The sequence below is a fragment of the Pholis gunnellus genome (assembly GCF_910591455.1).
Source record: "Pholis gunnellus genome assembly, chromosome: 7".
Lineage (NCBI taxonomy): Eukaryota > Metazoa > Chordata > Actinopteri > Perciformes > Pholidae > Pholis > Pholis gunnellus.
This window is the reverse complement of record NC_136533.1, coordinates 5,075,871-5,091,362: the sequence shown is the minus strand read 5'-3', so window position 1 is coordinate 5,091,362 and position 15,492 is coordinate 5,075,871. Positions and strand designations below refer to the sequence as shown.

Genomic DNA, 15,492 nt, shown 5'->3' with positions numbered 1-15,492 from the left:
ACGTCACTTACTGGACATGTGATCAAAAGTGTGACGATACTCACGATCACTTATCTGCTTTGGACACACCTGTAGACATTCCCAGCAGGAAACAGAGGGTTTGGAGCAGTTTAACACTTCAAAAACACAACTAATAACTTTCTTATTGACTGCGTGTTAACTGTCAACTTGAGATTTTTGCCAGGTGGGGTGTTTAAATGACAGATGACGTCTTTGTTGATCACTACAGTCTATGGAGATATTAAAAACAGCACATTATGCAGACTGTGTTTACCATAAGGCAAAGAATGAAGAAATCTATAACCGAATTAATGACAACAACAACTAAGCCTCTCTGAAATAAGGATTGAGCTGGGACAAGCCAAAACAAGACGCCGTCATGTTCAGAATAACAACAACGGGGTGTGGAGACGAACACTAAGACACATCTTTATTGATATCTATGTCAACTCCTATATTAATCAGGTCCGAAAACGTTACTCATTCCAACTTAAAACAGGGTGAACAAGTACATTTGGGATCAAACCAGCATGTTATTCTGACCTTTAAGTCTCTGAACCAGGAAACAGGACTGCTTGATAACCGTTGATTGCATAGGTGTGGCTGTTGTACCCATTTTATAACTGCAGTTGGATATTGCCACTAAATAGATTTACGTCTCGCTTCATATTGTGTATTACAGCCCTACAGTGCCATCATATTTTAGAAGTACATGGTTTATAAAAGCACAATGAAGGTGATTGGGGGGGGGGAAAAGCAACATATGAACAATTTGAATGTCCCCGCAGACTGCCGGCTTTGTATGAATCCGACCGCCTGATAGTGACCCGCCGCACCGCGTCACATAGACAACACGACCCAGCTGCTGCTCGGGTTGTTTATTCAGTCACTTCCACACCCAGCAAACAAAAAGTCTCCACTGACGTCACGGCCACCTGAGATAATAGAGTGTGCCTCTGCACTACTGTAAAGGTCACTGTGCTATGTAATGTCACTCAAATCACAAAAGTGTGAATATGCAAAGAGAAGCTTGGTTACACTAATGTGGTGGAGCTACATGTCTGACCTTGTACAATACAAGGCACCGTGAGCTGAGTGTGCAAGTAGCTCAGCGAGATAAATCGCATCTCTTTAGCGAATAACGCGTTCAAATTGAATTAATCTTTTATGTGGCATGTCTTTGCAATCAAAATGTTACGCTTCGTTTTAATGCTCCCATCAGTGGTGGAGAGGCAGTTAACCTGTTTCTCTTCTAGCTGCTTTGTCCCACATAAGAAGAGAGAATATACAGCTTCATGACTACTACAACAAAAGTATACAAATGGCTTTATGCTTTTACAACTAAGGAAAGAACATGGGTCATAAACTTGAGAAAAAACACACATGGAGTGTGTCAGGGGATTTCAAAGAGACTTGTTTTCTTGTCTTAGGAAAAAGATGAAACCTACGTGTGTTTAGGTGTGCAAAAATATTAAATTATGATCAAATATACTCAAATGTTGATGAAGTACATGTGAATTTACCAGGCAAGAAACATCTAACAAACATACAATGCCGTGGTTATCACAGCATACATTATGGTAAATGTAGGATCCAGACATTAGTGAAGTTTGACATATATAAGAAAATAAAGGTCAGGATATCTCGCCCCTTGTTGCTCTCAAGACTACTATACTTTATGAAAGTGCCCCTTTAAAAAGGCCCATGTTGACATAATGTAAGAAACATCAAATTGCATCCAACTTGTGGAATGTCTGGAATGCATCCTTCATGTGAAAATGCGAGTTTACGTCTCAATGGTCATTTTATTTCCAGAGCATTTCATAAATAGCTCATCAGTTAGTGGACATGCATGTCTCGTCTACATAGAGAAACCCTTTGATCTGTCAGGTCAGCCACTTTAACTAGTGACATATGGCCTACTTCTAAACATTGAACAATACTAACACACTGAACACAGCAGGCCAGACGTAAGACATAAAAACAAAGAAGTTTCGGAACTTTTTATAGGCTGAACAGACTTCTAGGCTACATCCTGTATGTTAGATATTCTCTTCAAAGAGCAAACGAGCAGCACTAGCTTGAGTGTCTTTGCGACATTCGGTGATATTACAGGACACATAAATGATATAAAATCACATCCAACATATAAGGAATCTACACAATGAAGCAAATGAATGTCAAAGTTAATAGTAACTGCTATGTGGCTAAAAAGGGGTTGACACATTCCTAGCTTGCTACAGTTTAACTTCCTGCAAACTGGCTAGCAGAAAACCCCGCCCTCTTTTGAAATAAAGCCCGCTGATTGGTCGAAGGACTGCCAATCATGCTACCGTTGTCGAATGGCTTTCAAGAGAGCAGCATTAGACCCCTCCCCCCGACATCCACCCAACAAGTTTCCTGACGTGCTGGCTTACCTTAAACGAATGATATGTCAGCACCCAGGCTCGACTGTGCCTTAAATCTAAAAAAGCACACACTTACATTGAAAGGGTTCTCGCTGGCAGGCTCTGCGAACGGGTTGCTATCAAATCCCGACATTTTGAAAAGGCTGCGGGCCGGTTTGTCCTCTCTGAACGCAGAATAAACAACAAACTCTTCTCCGTCGTTTGAGTTGCCTCTTCCTGCCACTTCCTCGAATGAACCTACAGCGCATGCGCACTCAGCCAGTGACGTGTATGTTTTTTTCTTTTTTTTTGTATTTAGTAATTCTTTATTAAAGACAATTTAATGCAGAAGACAAGTGATATCGATCAATTAAACCAACAACAGGGGACAACATACTGAATATATAAAGTAGTAGTATGTCTCCAAATAATGTTGCTGCTAAGGTTAAACAGGAAGTGGTATTTGTTCATAGGTGACGGTTTCTAAAGTCTGACAAAACAACCCTGATGATGTCATCTGGCTTTACTTGAGTTTGTCTTGAGATTTTAAATATTTGATAGAAAACCTGCCATATAAACTGGCCTTAGTGCATGGACATTGATAGGGAATGGTTCTAATGAAAGATGCTATTGAGTTGCATTATGGGAAGTGAACAGTAGGACTGGAATAAACACAGATAAATAGAGGAAGTAAATCCTAAATAATAAAACTAAATTAGAATAGAAGTTAACGTAAAAAATAGAAACAATAAAAACTATACAAGGTAAGTATATAAACTATACAAAAGCAATTAAAGACTCAATAAAGAAGTGACAATGATGTGATTCAGCAAGTTTATGTCAATGACATAAGATATGATTAATAACATATATGATCAAGTAATTTATTTATTATTTTATAATAATACATTTTTATATAATAATTTTATAATAAAATTAAAATAAACAAAATAATAAAAACTAACTAAAACGGTGCCAATTCTTATCAAAAAAATAATAATCTACTTAACTAAATGGATCACTTAGACACCAATCATTCAAGGTTCTCTACAGCTTTAAGAACTTTTTGCAAGTAACATAAAAAAATACTAGTTCATCAAATGTGTTTGTTTTTTTGCGTTTTCATAGTGACGTTTTAGATTAAACTGAGAGAGAGCGAGAGAGAGAGAGAGCGAGCGAGAGAGAGCGAGCGAGAGAGACGTCACCAAAACGGTCTGAACAGCTGACGTATTCATCGAGCCATGGAGGAAGTGAGAGGTGAGCGAGATTTTCTCCCGACACCAACCGTTTTAAATCATCCGGTAACGTCGGTTAACGCTTAGCCAGCTGACGGTGCATTGGTTTGTTGACGTCATAGGATACGTGAGATATGTTTATTGACGCGTTAAAAAAAAAGAAGCTCGTTGTTGAGCGTTACGGACATACTTGATGTGTAATTTCTCCCCCGACAAACGGGCTAACGGGCTCAGTTCGCCTCGCAGAGATAAACCTGCTTACCGTTGGTGTTTCTGTCAATGAACGTTGCGTCGTCAGTTGCCCGGTGTTCCGCAGGATAATGTTACGGTTTCATTATAAAAAGAAGGAATACCGTATATTTAGGCAGGTGGCGTGTGATTATTTATCCCCGTCTAAAACACGCCACGCCTTATTGAAGTACAGAGCTGCTGTTAACAAACCAGTAGCAGCCGCCAAACTGAGGGTTGTTTTTTTAGGAAGACGTGCTTTCTGGTTTTTCCTGTCCCTTATTTATATGTGGTAGGAATGTAATTATGTAACATTAGTTAGTTAATTTAATATTATTCTATTTCGTTGTATATATTGTGCATTTGATATTTAATATCTAATGTCTACTCTGTTATTGTATTTACCTGTACCATAATTGCTGCTGTAGCGAACACATTTCCTCTTGCAGGATTAATACCTGTAAAGTAACTATCTATCTATCTCTCTCATTAGACAATAGGTGACAGGCACACAGCCCTTAGACAGAAAAAAAAGATGTACACAGTTCACCTCTAGGAAGGGTAATAAGAAGGTCATGTTTTTTTCACAGCTGTAAAGGGCAATTGGAGGCCCCTGGAATATACTGGATTCAGTACTGTATTCACTTTTTGTTTAAAGAAAACAAACACTAGATTTGCTCCCCTTTCTCAGTGTTTCCCTTGACCTGTGCCGTGCAAAACTATGCGTGGGGGAAGGTCGGGCTGGACAGCGAGGTGGCCAAACTCGTGGTCGGTGGAGACCCAGCAGCTGTGGTGGAGGATGGCAAGCCCTACGCAGAGGTGAGGTCATCACTGGGAGGGTATACTGGTTCAGATCACTGGACTGGAACAGGCAGGACGCTGATAACCCTGTGAAAATGCATGAGCATGTGTTGGACACATTATCAGGGTTTGAACTGTGGACTTTCGCTCAGTGTCTTGGCAGAGATACTTGGCAGAGTATTTCTTTATTTAGCTGCAGCAGCTCTGCAGGGTTTTGACATGAAGGTCATTAGTTCAGGTTATGGCCACATTACTGTCACGTGCCAGGGTCGGTCATATTACGTTTCATGCTTATAGTCAGACGATGGTATGGCTGTTTAATCCTAAATCACAGTATGGGACTTATTGTTGTCTACGACATGTTACTCTTACAGTTGTATCTCCCCATATTCACTATAAATGTTAGGTGAGATACTATCAAGATCATTGTTTATTTATGCATTTGTTCAGTTGCATTCCAGTTTCCCAGTAGTGATGACAAAGTTCAGTATCGACCGATTTATTCGAAGAATAAATATATGGAGCAATACAAATACAATGGAACAAGATTGAAAGCACATAAGCCATTTGTGAGAATATGCTATTGGAATAGCACTGAAACTCTCACATGGGTCAAGTCAGGGCTGTCCCAGGTTAGAGACACCGCCCTGTACCAAAAAAAGTACAGTAGGTACAAAAAGTTTGTCCACCAACAAGTGTGTGTCCTTGAGTGTCCTTCATTTACATTAAAGGCATTAGAGTAACCCTCTTATCCAGAGTGATTTACACTCGGTGAGGTGGTTGGGAGTCTTCTCTCTTCTCACTGAGTATAAATCACTTTGGATTACAGCATTAGATAAATTGATTTAATGTACATTTATGATAGCAGGCCTTTCTCTCTGAGTGTCTGGAGTACGACTGGGACTCCCTGAGGAAGCTTGTTAACAGAGCGTAAAGGAAGGAAGCAACATAACTGTCGTGTCTAAAGTTTGATTTATTCTTTTTTATTGGTCATGTTTCACATTCACTGTCCCACTTGTATTTTCCCAGTTGGGTCAGAATCCAAACCTTCCGGTCACAAAGCTACCTCTGTAACTCAACTTCTGCCTCAACCCACTAACATGAAATCCCCACGCTGGACGTAACCTACCCGTCTCTACCTTCTCTTCCAGCTGTGGATGGGTGCCCACCCAAAAGGCGACGCCCAGATTAAAGACAACCGGATCGCACAGACCACGCTGGGCCAGTGGATCGCCCACTTCCCTGCCTGCCTGGGCTCTAAGGTGAAAGACACCTTCCAGGGTCAGCTGCCCTTCCTCTTCAAAGTCCTCTCTGTCAATACAGCCTTGTCCATACAGGCCCACCCCAACAGAGTGAGTACACACACACACACACAAACGCCTACACAATGTTTGATTCCAAAGTCATTCTGAATACTGTTGAAACCAGGAAAAAAAAACACTTACAGTTTAACACAAACGTCAACATCCTCAGAGTATACACAGGTGTCGGACAAGTATCATCAGTATTTAAGTATCGCTGGTGAGACACTGAGGCCAGCAGCTCGAGGCTACTATAGCTGCAATAAGTAAATGACGACCGATGATCGCGTTGCATTGTGGGTAATGGAGGCACACGTTTTTTAGAAGAGAGATGAGAAGAAAGACGACTGCTGCACCGCTTTTGCTACTTTAAAAAAAAAAGTCCAACATGAGTGTGAAAATGTGATAGAAGTGCAATTCTAAAGCGTTGGACTCTTTTAAGACTGGGCTGTTGATACAACCTTCAACTTCATTTGTTGTATTAAGTCATTTGTTATTACAAATCTGTCGTCACTCTCATAGTATCTTTGTATTATTTCGTATAGTTGCTTAAAGTGAGGTTCATCCCCATTTAAAAAATTGCTGTTTGGTTCAGTTTAAAGCTTAAAGTCTTTATGTTTCAGTCTCGATGAATGTCTATGTGGAATCAAGGACAAAGGCAAATGTTATTCAATTGTGTTGAGGCTGGAACTTCACGAGAGGAGGTAGGCTGCAAACTTTCGCCGCTGCTGACTTCCAGCAACGGAGACTAATCAAAAACGAACTGGATCCAATTAAAAATCAAAAATAGTAATTTAATAAAAAGATAGCAGATACAACTGCAACCACGAAGGTAAACAATGCAAAATGATGCACTCAATTGCAACCTAATGTTTTACAAATGCAATCTGAAATACACCATGCACGGTAATGTTCTCGAGAACAGAGTCCACGTGCAATTTCACTCACAGATCCGACCTGGTCAGTTAGCTGAAAAACGAATATTGCCGAGAACTGAAACTTTCTCTCTCAAACATTCTTTTTATGTTCTTTGATGGGCGGAAAGCGTCCCACGCTGTCGCAAAACATAAAGGCCGTCATCCGGGGTCAGTGATTGGTTTCCGATTGATCTGACCCCACCTCTATCGATCCGCTGCTCATCTCAATGGCTGGCTCCTTTTGACATCACCTCTGACATCACCTCTGACCTGCCCTCTGTCCTGCGGCCGCATGGTGTTACCCAGAAGTCCTCTCTGTTATTTTATGGCAGTCTGCTTCTCATCAGTTGTCTCCGGTTCTCCTCCTCCTTTGTTGGTCATTTGTCCAGCACCTCTGTGTCCCCTTTGATGTCCCCTTTGATGTCTCTGGTCCTCGACCTATTATATGGTCGTGAAGAGCCTGTCCTCTGCATTCCTCACTGACCCTATCTCCCCTTTGATCTCTCTGCCTCATGGCTCAGAACCCCCTAACCTATGTGACTGTACTTTGGTTCAATACTTCCAATGATTATGTTTAAGACTCCTACAAGTAAACTTATTGCAAACATATAATATCTTCTATAAGTAAACATCCTGTAAACCTATATTACATTCCATAAGTAAATATTTTGTGACTCTTAACATAATTTACATTCTCATCATTGTGACAATTTTATTCACCACTAGGGGTGCTATAAATTCTACTAAATAATGCTTCTTAATACTGTAATTCTCCACAATTGAGACAAAGAAAGTGCTACACACAAATCTACATATATGGTTAGAAGTATTGTATTCAACATGGTTTAAATTGTTTTAGGACGACTGACATGCTAATATATATTGCATAGTTAATTTGGTTTGAACTATAAAACCACTGGACCTGTGTATGAACTGAAAAACAATGAGTCTGCTCGCTCTCCTCCCTCACTTCCCCCTTAAGTAATCACCCTCTTCCTTCTCTGTCGCTACGGTTTGGTCAGGAGTTAGCTGCTCGTCTCCATGATCAGTTCCCGGAGCACTATCCAGACAACAACCACAAGCCGGAAATGGCCATCGCTCTCACCCGCTTTCAGGGCCTCTGTGGCTTCAGACCAATGGAGGAGATCCTGGGATTCCTTAAATGTGAGTCCCAAAGTCCCACAAGGTCGTTAGTAGATTTTTGACCAATTACTGGAGAAACAAGGGGGAAAACATATTTATTTTAGTGTCAAACCTCATATTTTGGGGAGGAAAAGTTACTGTACCTTGAAGGGTAAACGTTTGGCAAAAATTAAATTGCTACTTGTGCATATATGTGTGTGTGTGCATCCATCAGCTGTCCCAGAGTTCCGTGCTCTGGTGGGCAATGCGGCAGCGGAGGAGCTGCAGGGCAGCGTGGGAGATGCGGTTCACACGAGCCAGGTGCTGAAGAAGTGCTTCTCCAGGATGATGAACTGCGAGAAGAAGGTGTTCGTAGATCAGCTCAACATGCTGGTCAAGAGAGTCACTGAAGAGGGTGAGGAGCCAGAGCGATGCAGCTGATGATGATGAGTCAGTTAGTTTTGTCAGTTAGTTTAGTTTGTTTGTCATTAAGCCTAAGCAGGGTTCAGAGGTAGAGGTGTAACAATTTAGTTTCTTTTTCTACCACCAGGAGGCGCCCATCTTTAGACATTGTCTAATCCTACAATTTTGGGGCTTTAAAACTGATTTTTAAAGAAGCACAAATCAGTTGTTTAGCTCTTTTGAAACTTGTTGCTCTGACATAATCACACTCGTGGGTGTTTATGACCCGCGCAGGTGCAGCAGGGAAGGACACATCGAGCAGCAACGGTGACCTGCTGCTCCGTCTCCACTCCCAGTATCCCGGAGACATCGGCTGCTTCTCCATCTACTTCCTGAACTACATAGTCCTGGATCCAGGACAGGCCATGTTCCTGGGAGCCAACGAGCCGCACGCTTACCTTTACGGAGGTCAGACGACGCTTTGTGAGATTCAGTGCTGTACATCTTCTCCAGGCTGAATGAGTACAGCAGAATGTATAGATATAAAGTATCATTGTTAAATAAAAAAAAGACTCACTAATTTCCTTTAACAGCTGGACACTGCAGTTTTTTTATCAAACATTACTCAAAGAGGAGTAAATAGTGCATTCATTAGGGACTATTTTCAGTAGCGGATTAATACACATCTGCTGCTCTAGTGAGAATGTCTGGCAGCAGGACGGTGTATGTCGGATTGAGTCAAAACAAACTGCAGTGTGTGTTTATGGTAATGAAGTGGTAGAGTTCACCTTTATCTGGCTGCTGTTCCTCTCCACCCATATATTCATCCCACAGTGGAGTGTTGACGTTGACATTGTCATAATGCATGCTTGGAATCAGTAACCGTAAAAGTAAACGAGGCGAGTGGAGGAGGAGAAATAGCTCCTGTAATGAACGTCTCAGGCTGATCTAAGCTGTATCTAACATTGTAAGAGAATTTGAGAATTGATTTTTCCATTTGAAGGAGAGCTGACTGCCCACTTTGCTTATTTATAAAACTTGCTTTCCCTTTTTCTGTCTATTCATCCATCCAGACTGTATCGAGTGCATGGCCTGCTCCGACAACACGGTGCGGGCCGGTCTGACACCGAAATACATCGACGTCAACACGCTGTGTGAGATGCTGAACTACAGCCCGGCGCCCGCCAGCTCCAAAATCTTCCCGTGTGTCCAGGACGCTTCAGACCCCTGCGTGTCTCTGTACGACCCCCCAGTGCCGGACTTCACTGTCATGAGGATACAGGTAGGAAACCACAGGAGAAAAAAAAAGATTTGTATGTGTATTAGTGCTAGAGAAGCCTCCTCACCATGTTCTGATCCCGTTCCCTCCTGCAGGTCCCGGCCTCGGTGAAGCAGTACACCGTTGCTCCGGTCGACAGCGCCAGCATCCTCCTGGTCATCGAAGGCGACGCCACGGCCACCTCTGCCGCCGCCCTCTCCGACATCTCGCTGAGGCGGGGCACCGTCCTGTTCGTCTCGGCCAACGAGAGCGTCACCCTGCACGTCGCCTCCAAGTCGGGGATGACCATGTTCCGAGCCTGCTGCCTCCTGTAGCTGTGAGTCCGTGTGTGTGTGAGAACCCTCATGCTACCTGTGTTCTCGTTTCCCTCTGGTGTGACTCAGAACGGTCTGCACTTTTTAGTAGGTAGTATGTTAAAGGAGCTTTCAGACAGTGAGTCGATGCCCATTTGTGCCCGCTGCTCCCCCCCCCCCCACCTCAACGTTAGCTTTAAAATCCAGCAGTGATCCGCTGCTAATTGGTTTTTACTGTATTTTTTACCTGTAGTCATGCAATTACATCTTATAAAAAGAAGAAACAGCAGAGGATGCACACATCCACAATTCTGTATAGGTGCTAGAACGAGGAAAGCATACTAGAAATAAAAAGTAAAATATGTCCACAACACTGAATAGGACCCAATATATATTAAAATGCACATGAACTTTGTTTAAATTGACCTTTGTCAGGCTCAAGCTGAGGGATATGTTTATAGCGGTGTAGTCCAACTACAGAACCACCTTGTGAAGGACTGAGCATGTCCGTTATAAGAGCCAGCAGTTAGTCTTTCTAAAAAATCACTGGTGCATCGAACTGTTTTGATCATTTTAGTTTAGCTTGAACAAGTAAACATTGTTCGTATATGTAGTGTAATACTGAGACGCCTGTGCATGTTTGATTTAGAGCAGTAAGACAGACCCCAGAAGGTAGTACTGCTGTAACGGTTACCAGCGCATGTGGAAACTTCAAGTAGAGAACAATCCTAAAGTTAAGACAACAAAGAGCTACATGAGAATCGGGAATACATATTGATTACAACTTATATACGACTATAAAATGCACTAATGCTGCTCGTTACAGACTTATACAATTTGACCCGAGCCCGTTAACACGTCTTGTACAGTAGTACAACAAATGTTATAGTATTATTGGAACGAACGTCTGTATTTCTGAGTGTTTGAAACCGATTTTTTACAGACTTTGCATGTTTTGCTGTTTGTACCGATTCATCAATTCGTGACATTACAAACTAAGAGAGCTGAACCCTGAAACCTGTATTATAAAGGTCTTACCTGTCCGTTGTCATGGGGTGACTGGTTTGTCGTCACAGTAAACATCGTCGGGTCGGTCTGAATTTAGGCAATCATAAAGTGGATTTTCTTGTTGTGATAATCTTTTATAGGTTATCTTGAATTAAATGTTTGAGAATGAATGATCTGCCTGCCAACGTACCAGTGAGTAGATATGTATCCGAGCGAATGCTTTTACCTGCTTCATGACCGCGTTTGTCCCTAATATAGATGCACTAAACCTTCAGATGTTTGTTGTTGCTGAAACTGTTGAAAAATGGAAGAATATTAAAGAGATAGAATGAAGTTTATAGTTAAAATCATCACATATTTTTGATTAAAGAACTATTATCTCAGATTAGAGTCTCTGAGGTTGTTGTTGAACCTCCGGTTATTTTTGTCAAAAACAACCTAATATTTGTGACCTTCTTCTTGTGAGGTCAGAGCATTTTTAAACTTACTTTAACTATCACACACTGTTGTTACTGATCTTGTTTTGAGTCACCTTTTAGTTTGAATACTGTACTTTGCACAGGAATCAATGTTTTACCTTAACGGTTTTATTTAACGATAGACGTTCTTGGGATATTTCTCCAGTGAGGGCATGGTTTAGCATTTTTAATTGTGGTGATGCTGTGTAGCCTGGGACTGCAGAGAACACGTGGATGTAAAAGTGGTTTAATAAAGCCGTGTTCCATTAATATTTCATGTGTCGTGTTTGTTGTTTCATTTCACGATAACTGTCAAAACACAAGAAGCCGGTTCACAGAGATATCTGGATAAACCGGAGACGGTTCTTTTTACATACGACCATGTGCTTGATGTTTGGGGGGTTCAAGGTTTTATTAGCCAAGTTTAAATCCTGATAACTCAATAATTAAACATTAACGTGTGTTGACTTTGAGCGAAATCCTTTTCTTGTTCTTGATTGATTAAATATTCAGTATTTATGAAGCACTAACCAGCAATGAAGTATATAATGTGGGACACACTGAACAAATACTATACATTTATTTACTTCTAATAAAAAAATATTCTGTGGATCTTATTGAAACCTTTAGTACGGTCAGAATAAAAGTGCATAACATTTCCTCAGTAACCAAACTATATACACAAGGCACAATTTCAAACAGTCATCACTATTTTCTCCCGTTGATGAGAGGAAGAGAAACATCTGCCCAGCGACATCGTCATTTCCTTGATTTATAAATCACACAAACAGACGTCTGTTGTTCCAGAAATAAATAGTGAAGACTTATCGAACGGCCCGATAAATACAACCGACCCTCATGACTCCAATCTGGTCAATAATGTACAATAAATGTAAGTGCACTTCTTTTGGAAGAATCAAAAAAAGGGGGGAAGACTGAAGCGCACAGAATGGAAACTCCACATTGACAAAGCCAATCAAGGAAGAAGAACCCATCGCACACTGATGAAGCGGCTGCATCGGGCCGAAGTGCTAACGTGTGACTTCCAGATGTGCATGCATCATCCAGATGTGCATGCCTCACCTCTGTACACCTCCATCACCTTTCAAAAGCTCTGACAGCTTCCGCCGCACACGGAGTACAGCAGCCCTCTCGTTCTGTGCCATCGAGCCACCCAGTGGGGCTCATCGGTTCTACCTTGTGGCCTTCTCTTCTTTGCCGTCTGAGACCTTAACAGTCTGTCTGTTCTCCCACAGGGGAGCGCTGTCCCGCTAGAACACTGGAGACAGCAGGTTTGTTCTCCATGGTGTCCAGAGTAAACCCATGCCTGCAGATCACCTCTGCCGTGGGCTGAAGCACACTATACAGCGCCTGTAACGCCCGCACATCCTCCAGAGCATCATGGGCCTTGTAGTCCACGCCCAGCAGCTCCCTGACCAGGTTTGTCTGTCGAAAGCTCTGGAGGCCGCGATCCTTTAGCAGCTCCCGAGCCAGCGGCAGAGTGTCGACATAGCCGGAGACCGCCGACTCGAACTCCGCTCTGAGGTCCAGTTCATCCAGAGCTCGGGCCAGCAGCGGACAGTCGAAGCGGCGGATGTTGTGGCCGAGGACAAGAGGGCGCCCGAGCATCTGGAGGAACGCTACGAAGGAGACCACGACCTCCCGCAGGGAGTTGGTGGGGACAAGTTGGTGATGGAGGTACAGTCTCCGTCTGCGGACCCTGAAGCCGGTCACTTTGGAGGCTCCACGCTGCATTCGGCACCGAGGGACGACGTAGAGGTTGAGAGAGTGGCCTCCGCTCACTGCAGCCAGCTGGACGATCTCACAACTCTGACCTGAATAAAACGGAGACGTAAAAGCATTTCACTTCATGTGCTTCAGGGGGGGGGGGGGGGGGGGGGGACACTGGGTGTTAAAGCAGCACATGTGAATACACCAAGATGATATAGTATATTAGCTGAAAATCTATTGAGAAAATGTTAAATGATTAAATAACGGCCTCACGGTATATATTGTAATGATTGCTATATATCGTCTCAGGCCAGGCCTAATGACAATTTAGGTTATCAATAAATCATAATGTATCAAGCAAAAATACCAGAAATCTCCTGGTTTGGGTTTTTAGTTACTTCAGTTTACTGTAAACAGACAATAAGCACTTTAAAATGTCACGTGGGACTCTGGGAATGTGGTACTTTTTCTTTAAAGCCTACATAGTTGATCAAACAGAACATAATAGTGAATTGCTACCACAGTATTAAGTCACATTTAGGAACAACAGGGCACACATCTTAATGTCAAACTGAAGTAGAAAGCTTTGTCCTAGGGAAACATCTGGTATCGTGCATTATGGTTTGTGTATCTTTCACTAGCAGGCAGAGGTAACCGATGAGGACAGCCATTTGTAGTTTTTTCATTCATTCATTCATGTTGTAGTGAACACGTGACATTAAACAAACGGTGTTTATGCTGCAGACATGGACGTGATGTCCACTATAAAAGAGCCTTGCTGCAGGAGTGTCCTCCTAACAACACATGGATACTTTAAACAATTACCATAAAGTTGTATCTAGTATATAAAGGGAATAAAGGTACTAACCCAGTCCAGTTGTCTCCAGGTCAAAGAAAACCAGCGGATGTTGACACTTTTCATCTCCGTCTGCATCTGATTGTTTCATCCCGACACAGTTTCAATAATGTTCCACAGTGAAGTTTAGTAAAGTAAACGACACACTAGAGACGCTGGTAGTAACGTATCTAACCGCATACAGGCGTCGGTAAACATTTGTGTACCCGGAAGAAGATTTTCCCTCCGCGGTTTCAAACACCCGCGTAGAAGAAGACAATAACTTTCAAAATAAAAGCTTTGTTGACGGAGAGAACGAGAAATATGTTCAGCCTCGCGCTAAAAAGATTAACGTTGAAATCACATACGTAGCTATAAACTGCAGTGTGCAATTGTCGCAAATTAAAGTAATATTTTTCAACAAAAAAGAAGAAATACTTCCCACGATTGTAGCCGAGCAGCAGATTTGCGCAAGCGCAGAGAAGCCCTTTCTTCTTCTTTGAAATAGAATACAAGCATGAATACAAGCATGCTGCCCCCTACAGGACATACACGGTAACGCTACGAGCCTGTAAATAAGAAAAGATGAGCCTCGTTATATAAAGTACTACATATCTCTAACAGTTGGGCTGACACTGATTCTAGTTGTATCTTTTGTAAGAAAATAGATTCTCATTATTCTTATTTCTATATAAAATATTTTCATATAGTATTTATTTTTGCAAGGATTACTTGAAAGTATAAAAAAGTCGCCTGAATAATATCATTTTCATAAATGACTTTTGATTATTAATCTGGTTGATATTAATTCCCCTTTTTTGTTAAAGCTGTGATATGTGATGATTGTCACCTATAGAATTAAAATAAATTTCCCTTAATATAAGGAAATGTGTTATATTTTCAGCAAGGCATCCTTTAATGATTATCTTTTTTATCTCTTTTAATATGAATATTAATCGAGTATTCGTTTTATATGTACTCTCCTGCCTAACTAGTGCCCATGTCCTTAAGGGACTCGGGCCTACATCTTGTGAAGCCTCTAAGGATGTAATAGTAATCATCCTAAATATTAATCGAGCAATTTTAACACAGTAACCCCGATGTATATGTTTCGGAGCCTGCGTGTGTGTGTGTGTGTGGATGCATATGTGTGTGTGTTTAGCCACACAGATAAGAGGAACTGTGACCTATGGGCCGATGTGTGTGATTGTGTGGCTGGCCACCACCGAAGAGGAACTCTCCCACAGACAAGGAACTTAAATATGAAAATAAGGAACAGCATCTGTGTCCTCTTTACATTAAGCGGAACTATATGTGTTCAAGCAGCCTTTACACCGGCTGGCGCAGTCTTACGAAAGCCTCAAGGTTTGAACCCTGGGGTCATTCAACGTTACATTTTTGTTTTTAGTCATTTTCTTTTATAGTTCTGCTGAGCAGCACATATGGTGTCTTTAGCACCACATGACCCTGGCAGTCCGGGTAGAAGGAACTCACA

At 41.9% G+C, this 15,492-nt stretch overlaps 3 protein-coding genes across 3 annotated transcripts in view; 1 reads left to right on the top strand and 2 right to left on the bottom strand.

The window, feature by feature from the left end:
- scamp2 (secretory carrier membrane protein 2) overlaps positions 1-2,656 on the bottom strand; it is a gene marked incomplete at its 5' end in the record, with an annotated part of 10,888 nt that extends 8,232 nt beyond the window's left edge. The window contains 2 exon segments of the mRNA XM_079162225.1: positions 2,485-2,625; positions 2,627-2,656. Coding sequence (XP_079018351.1) covers positions 2,485-2,625; positions 2,627-2,656 — 171 coding nt within the window.
- Positions 2,657-3,595: 939 nt separating this feature from the next.
- Positions 3,596-11,708, top strand: mpi (mannose phosphate isomerase). Its single transcript, XM_079163263.1, has 8 exons — positions 3,596-3,644; positions 4,542-4,669; positions 5,803-6,003; positions 7,892-8,033; positions 8,227-8,406; positions 8,688-8,861; positions 9,467-9,675; positions 9,768-11,708. Exons 1-8 carry the CDS (start codon positions 3,629-3,631, stop codon positions 9,984-9,986), a joined length of 1,269 nt encoding a protein of 422 aa, XP_079019389.1. The 5' UTR covers positions 3,596-3,628; the 3' UTR covers positions 9,987-11,708.
- Positions 11,349-14,109, bottom strand: LOC306698969 (protein PML-like; the record flags this gene model as incomplete). The annotated part of the gene is made up of 2 exons (XM_079163470.1): positions 11,349-13,266; positions 14,031-14,109. 2 exons carry the CDS (start codon positions 14,107-14,109, stop codon positions 12,662-12,664), a joined length of 684 nt encoding a protein of 227 aa, XP_079019596.1. The 3' UTR covers positions 11,349-12,661.
- Between the last annotated feature and the right edge of the window lie 1,383 nt (positions 14,110-15,492).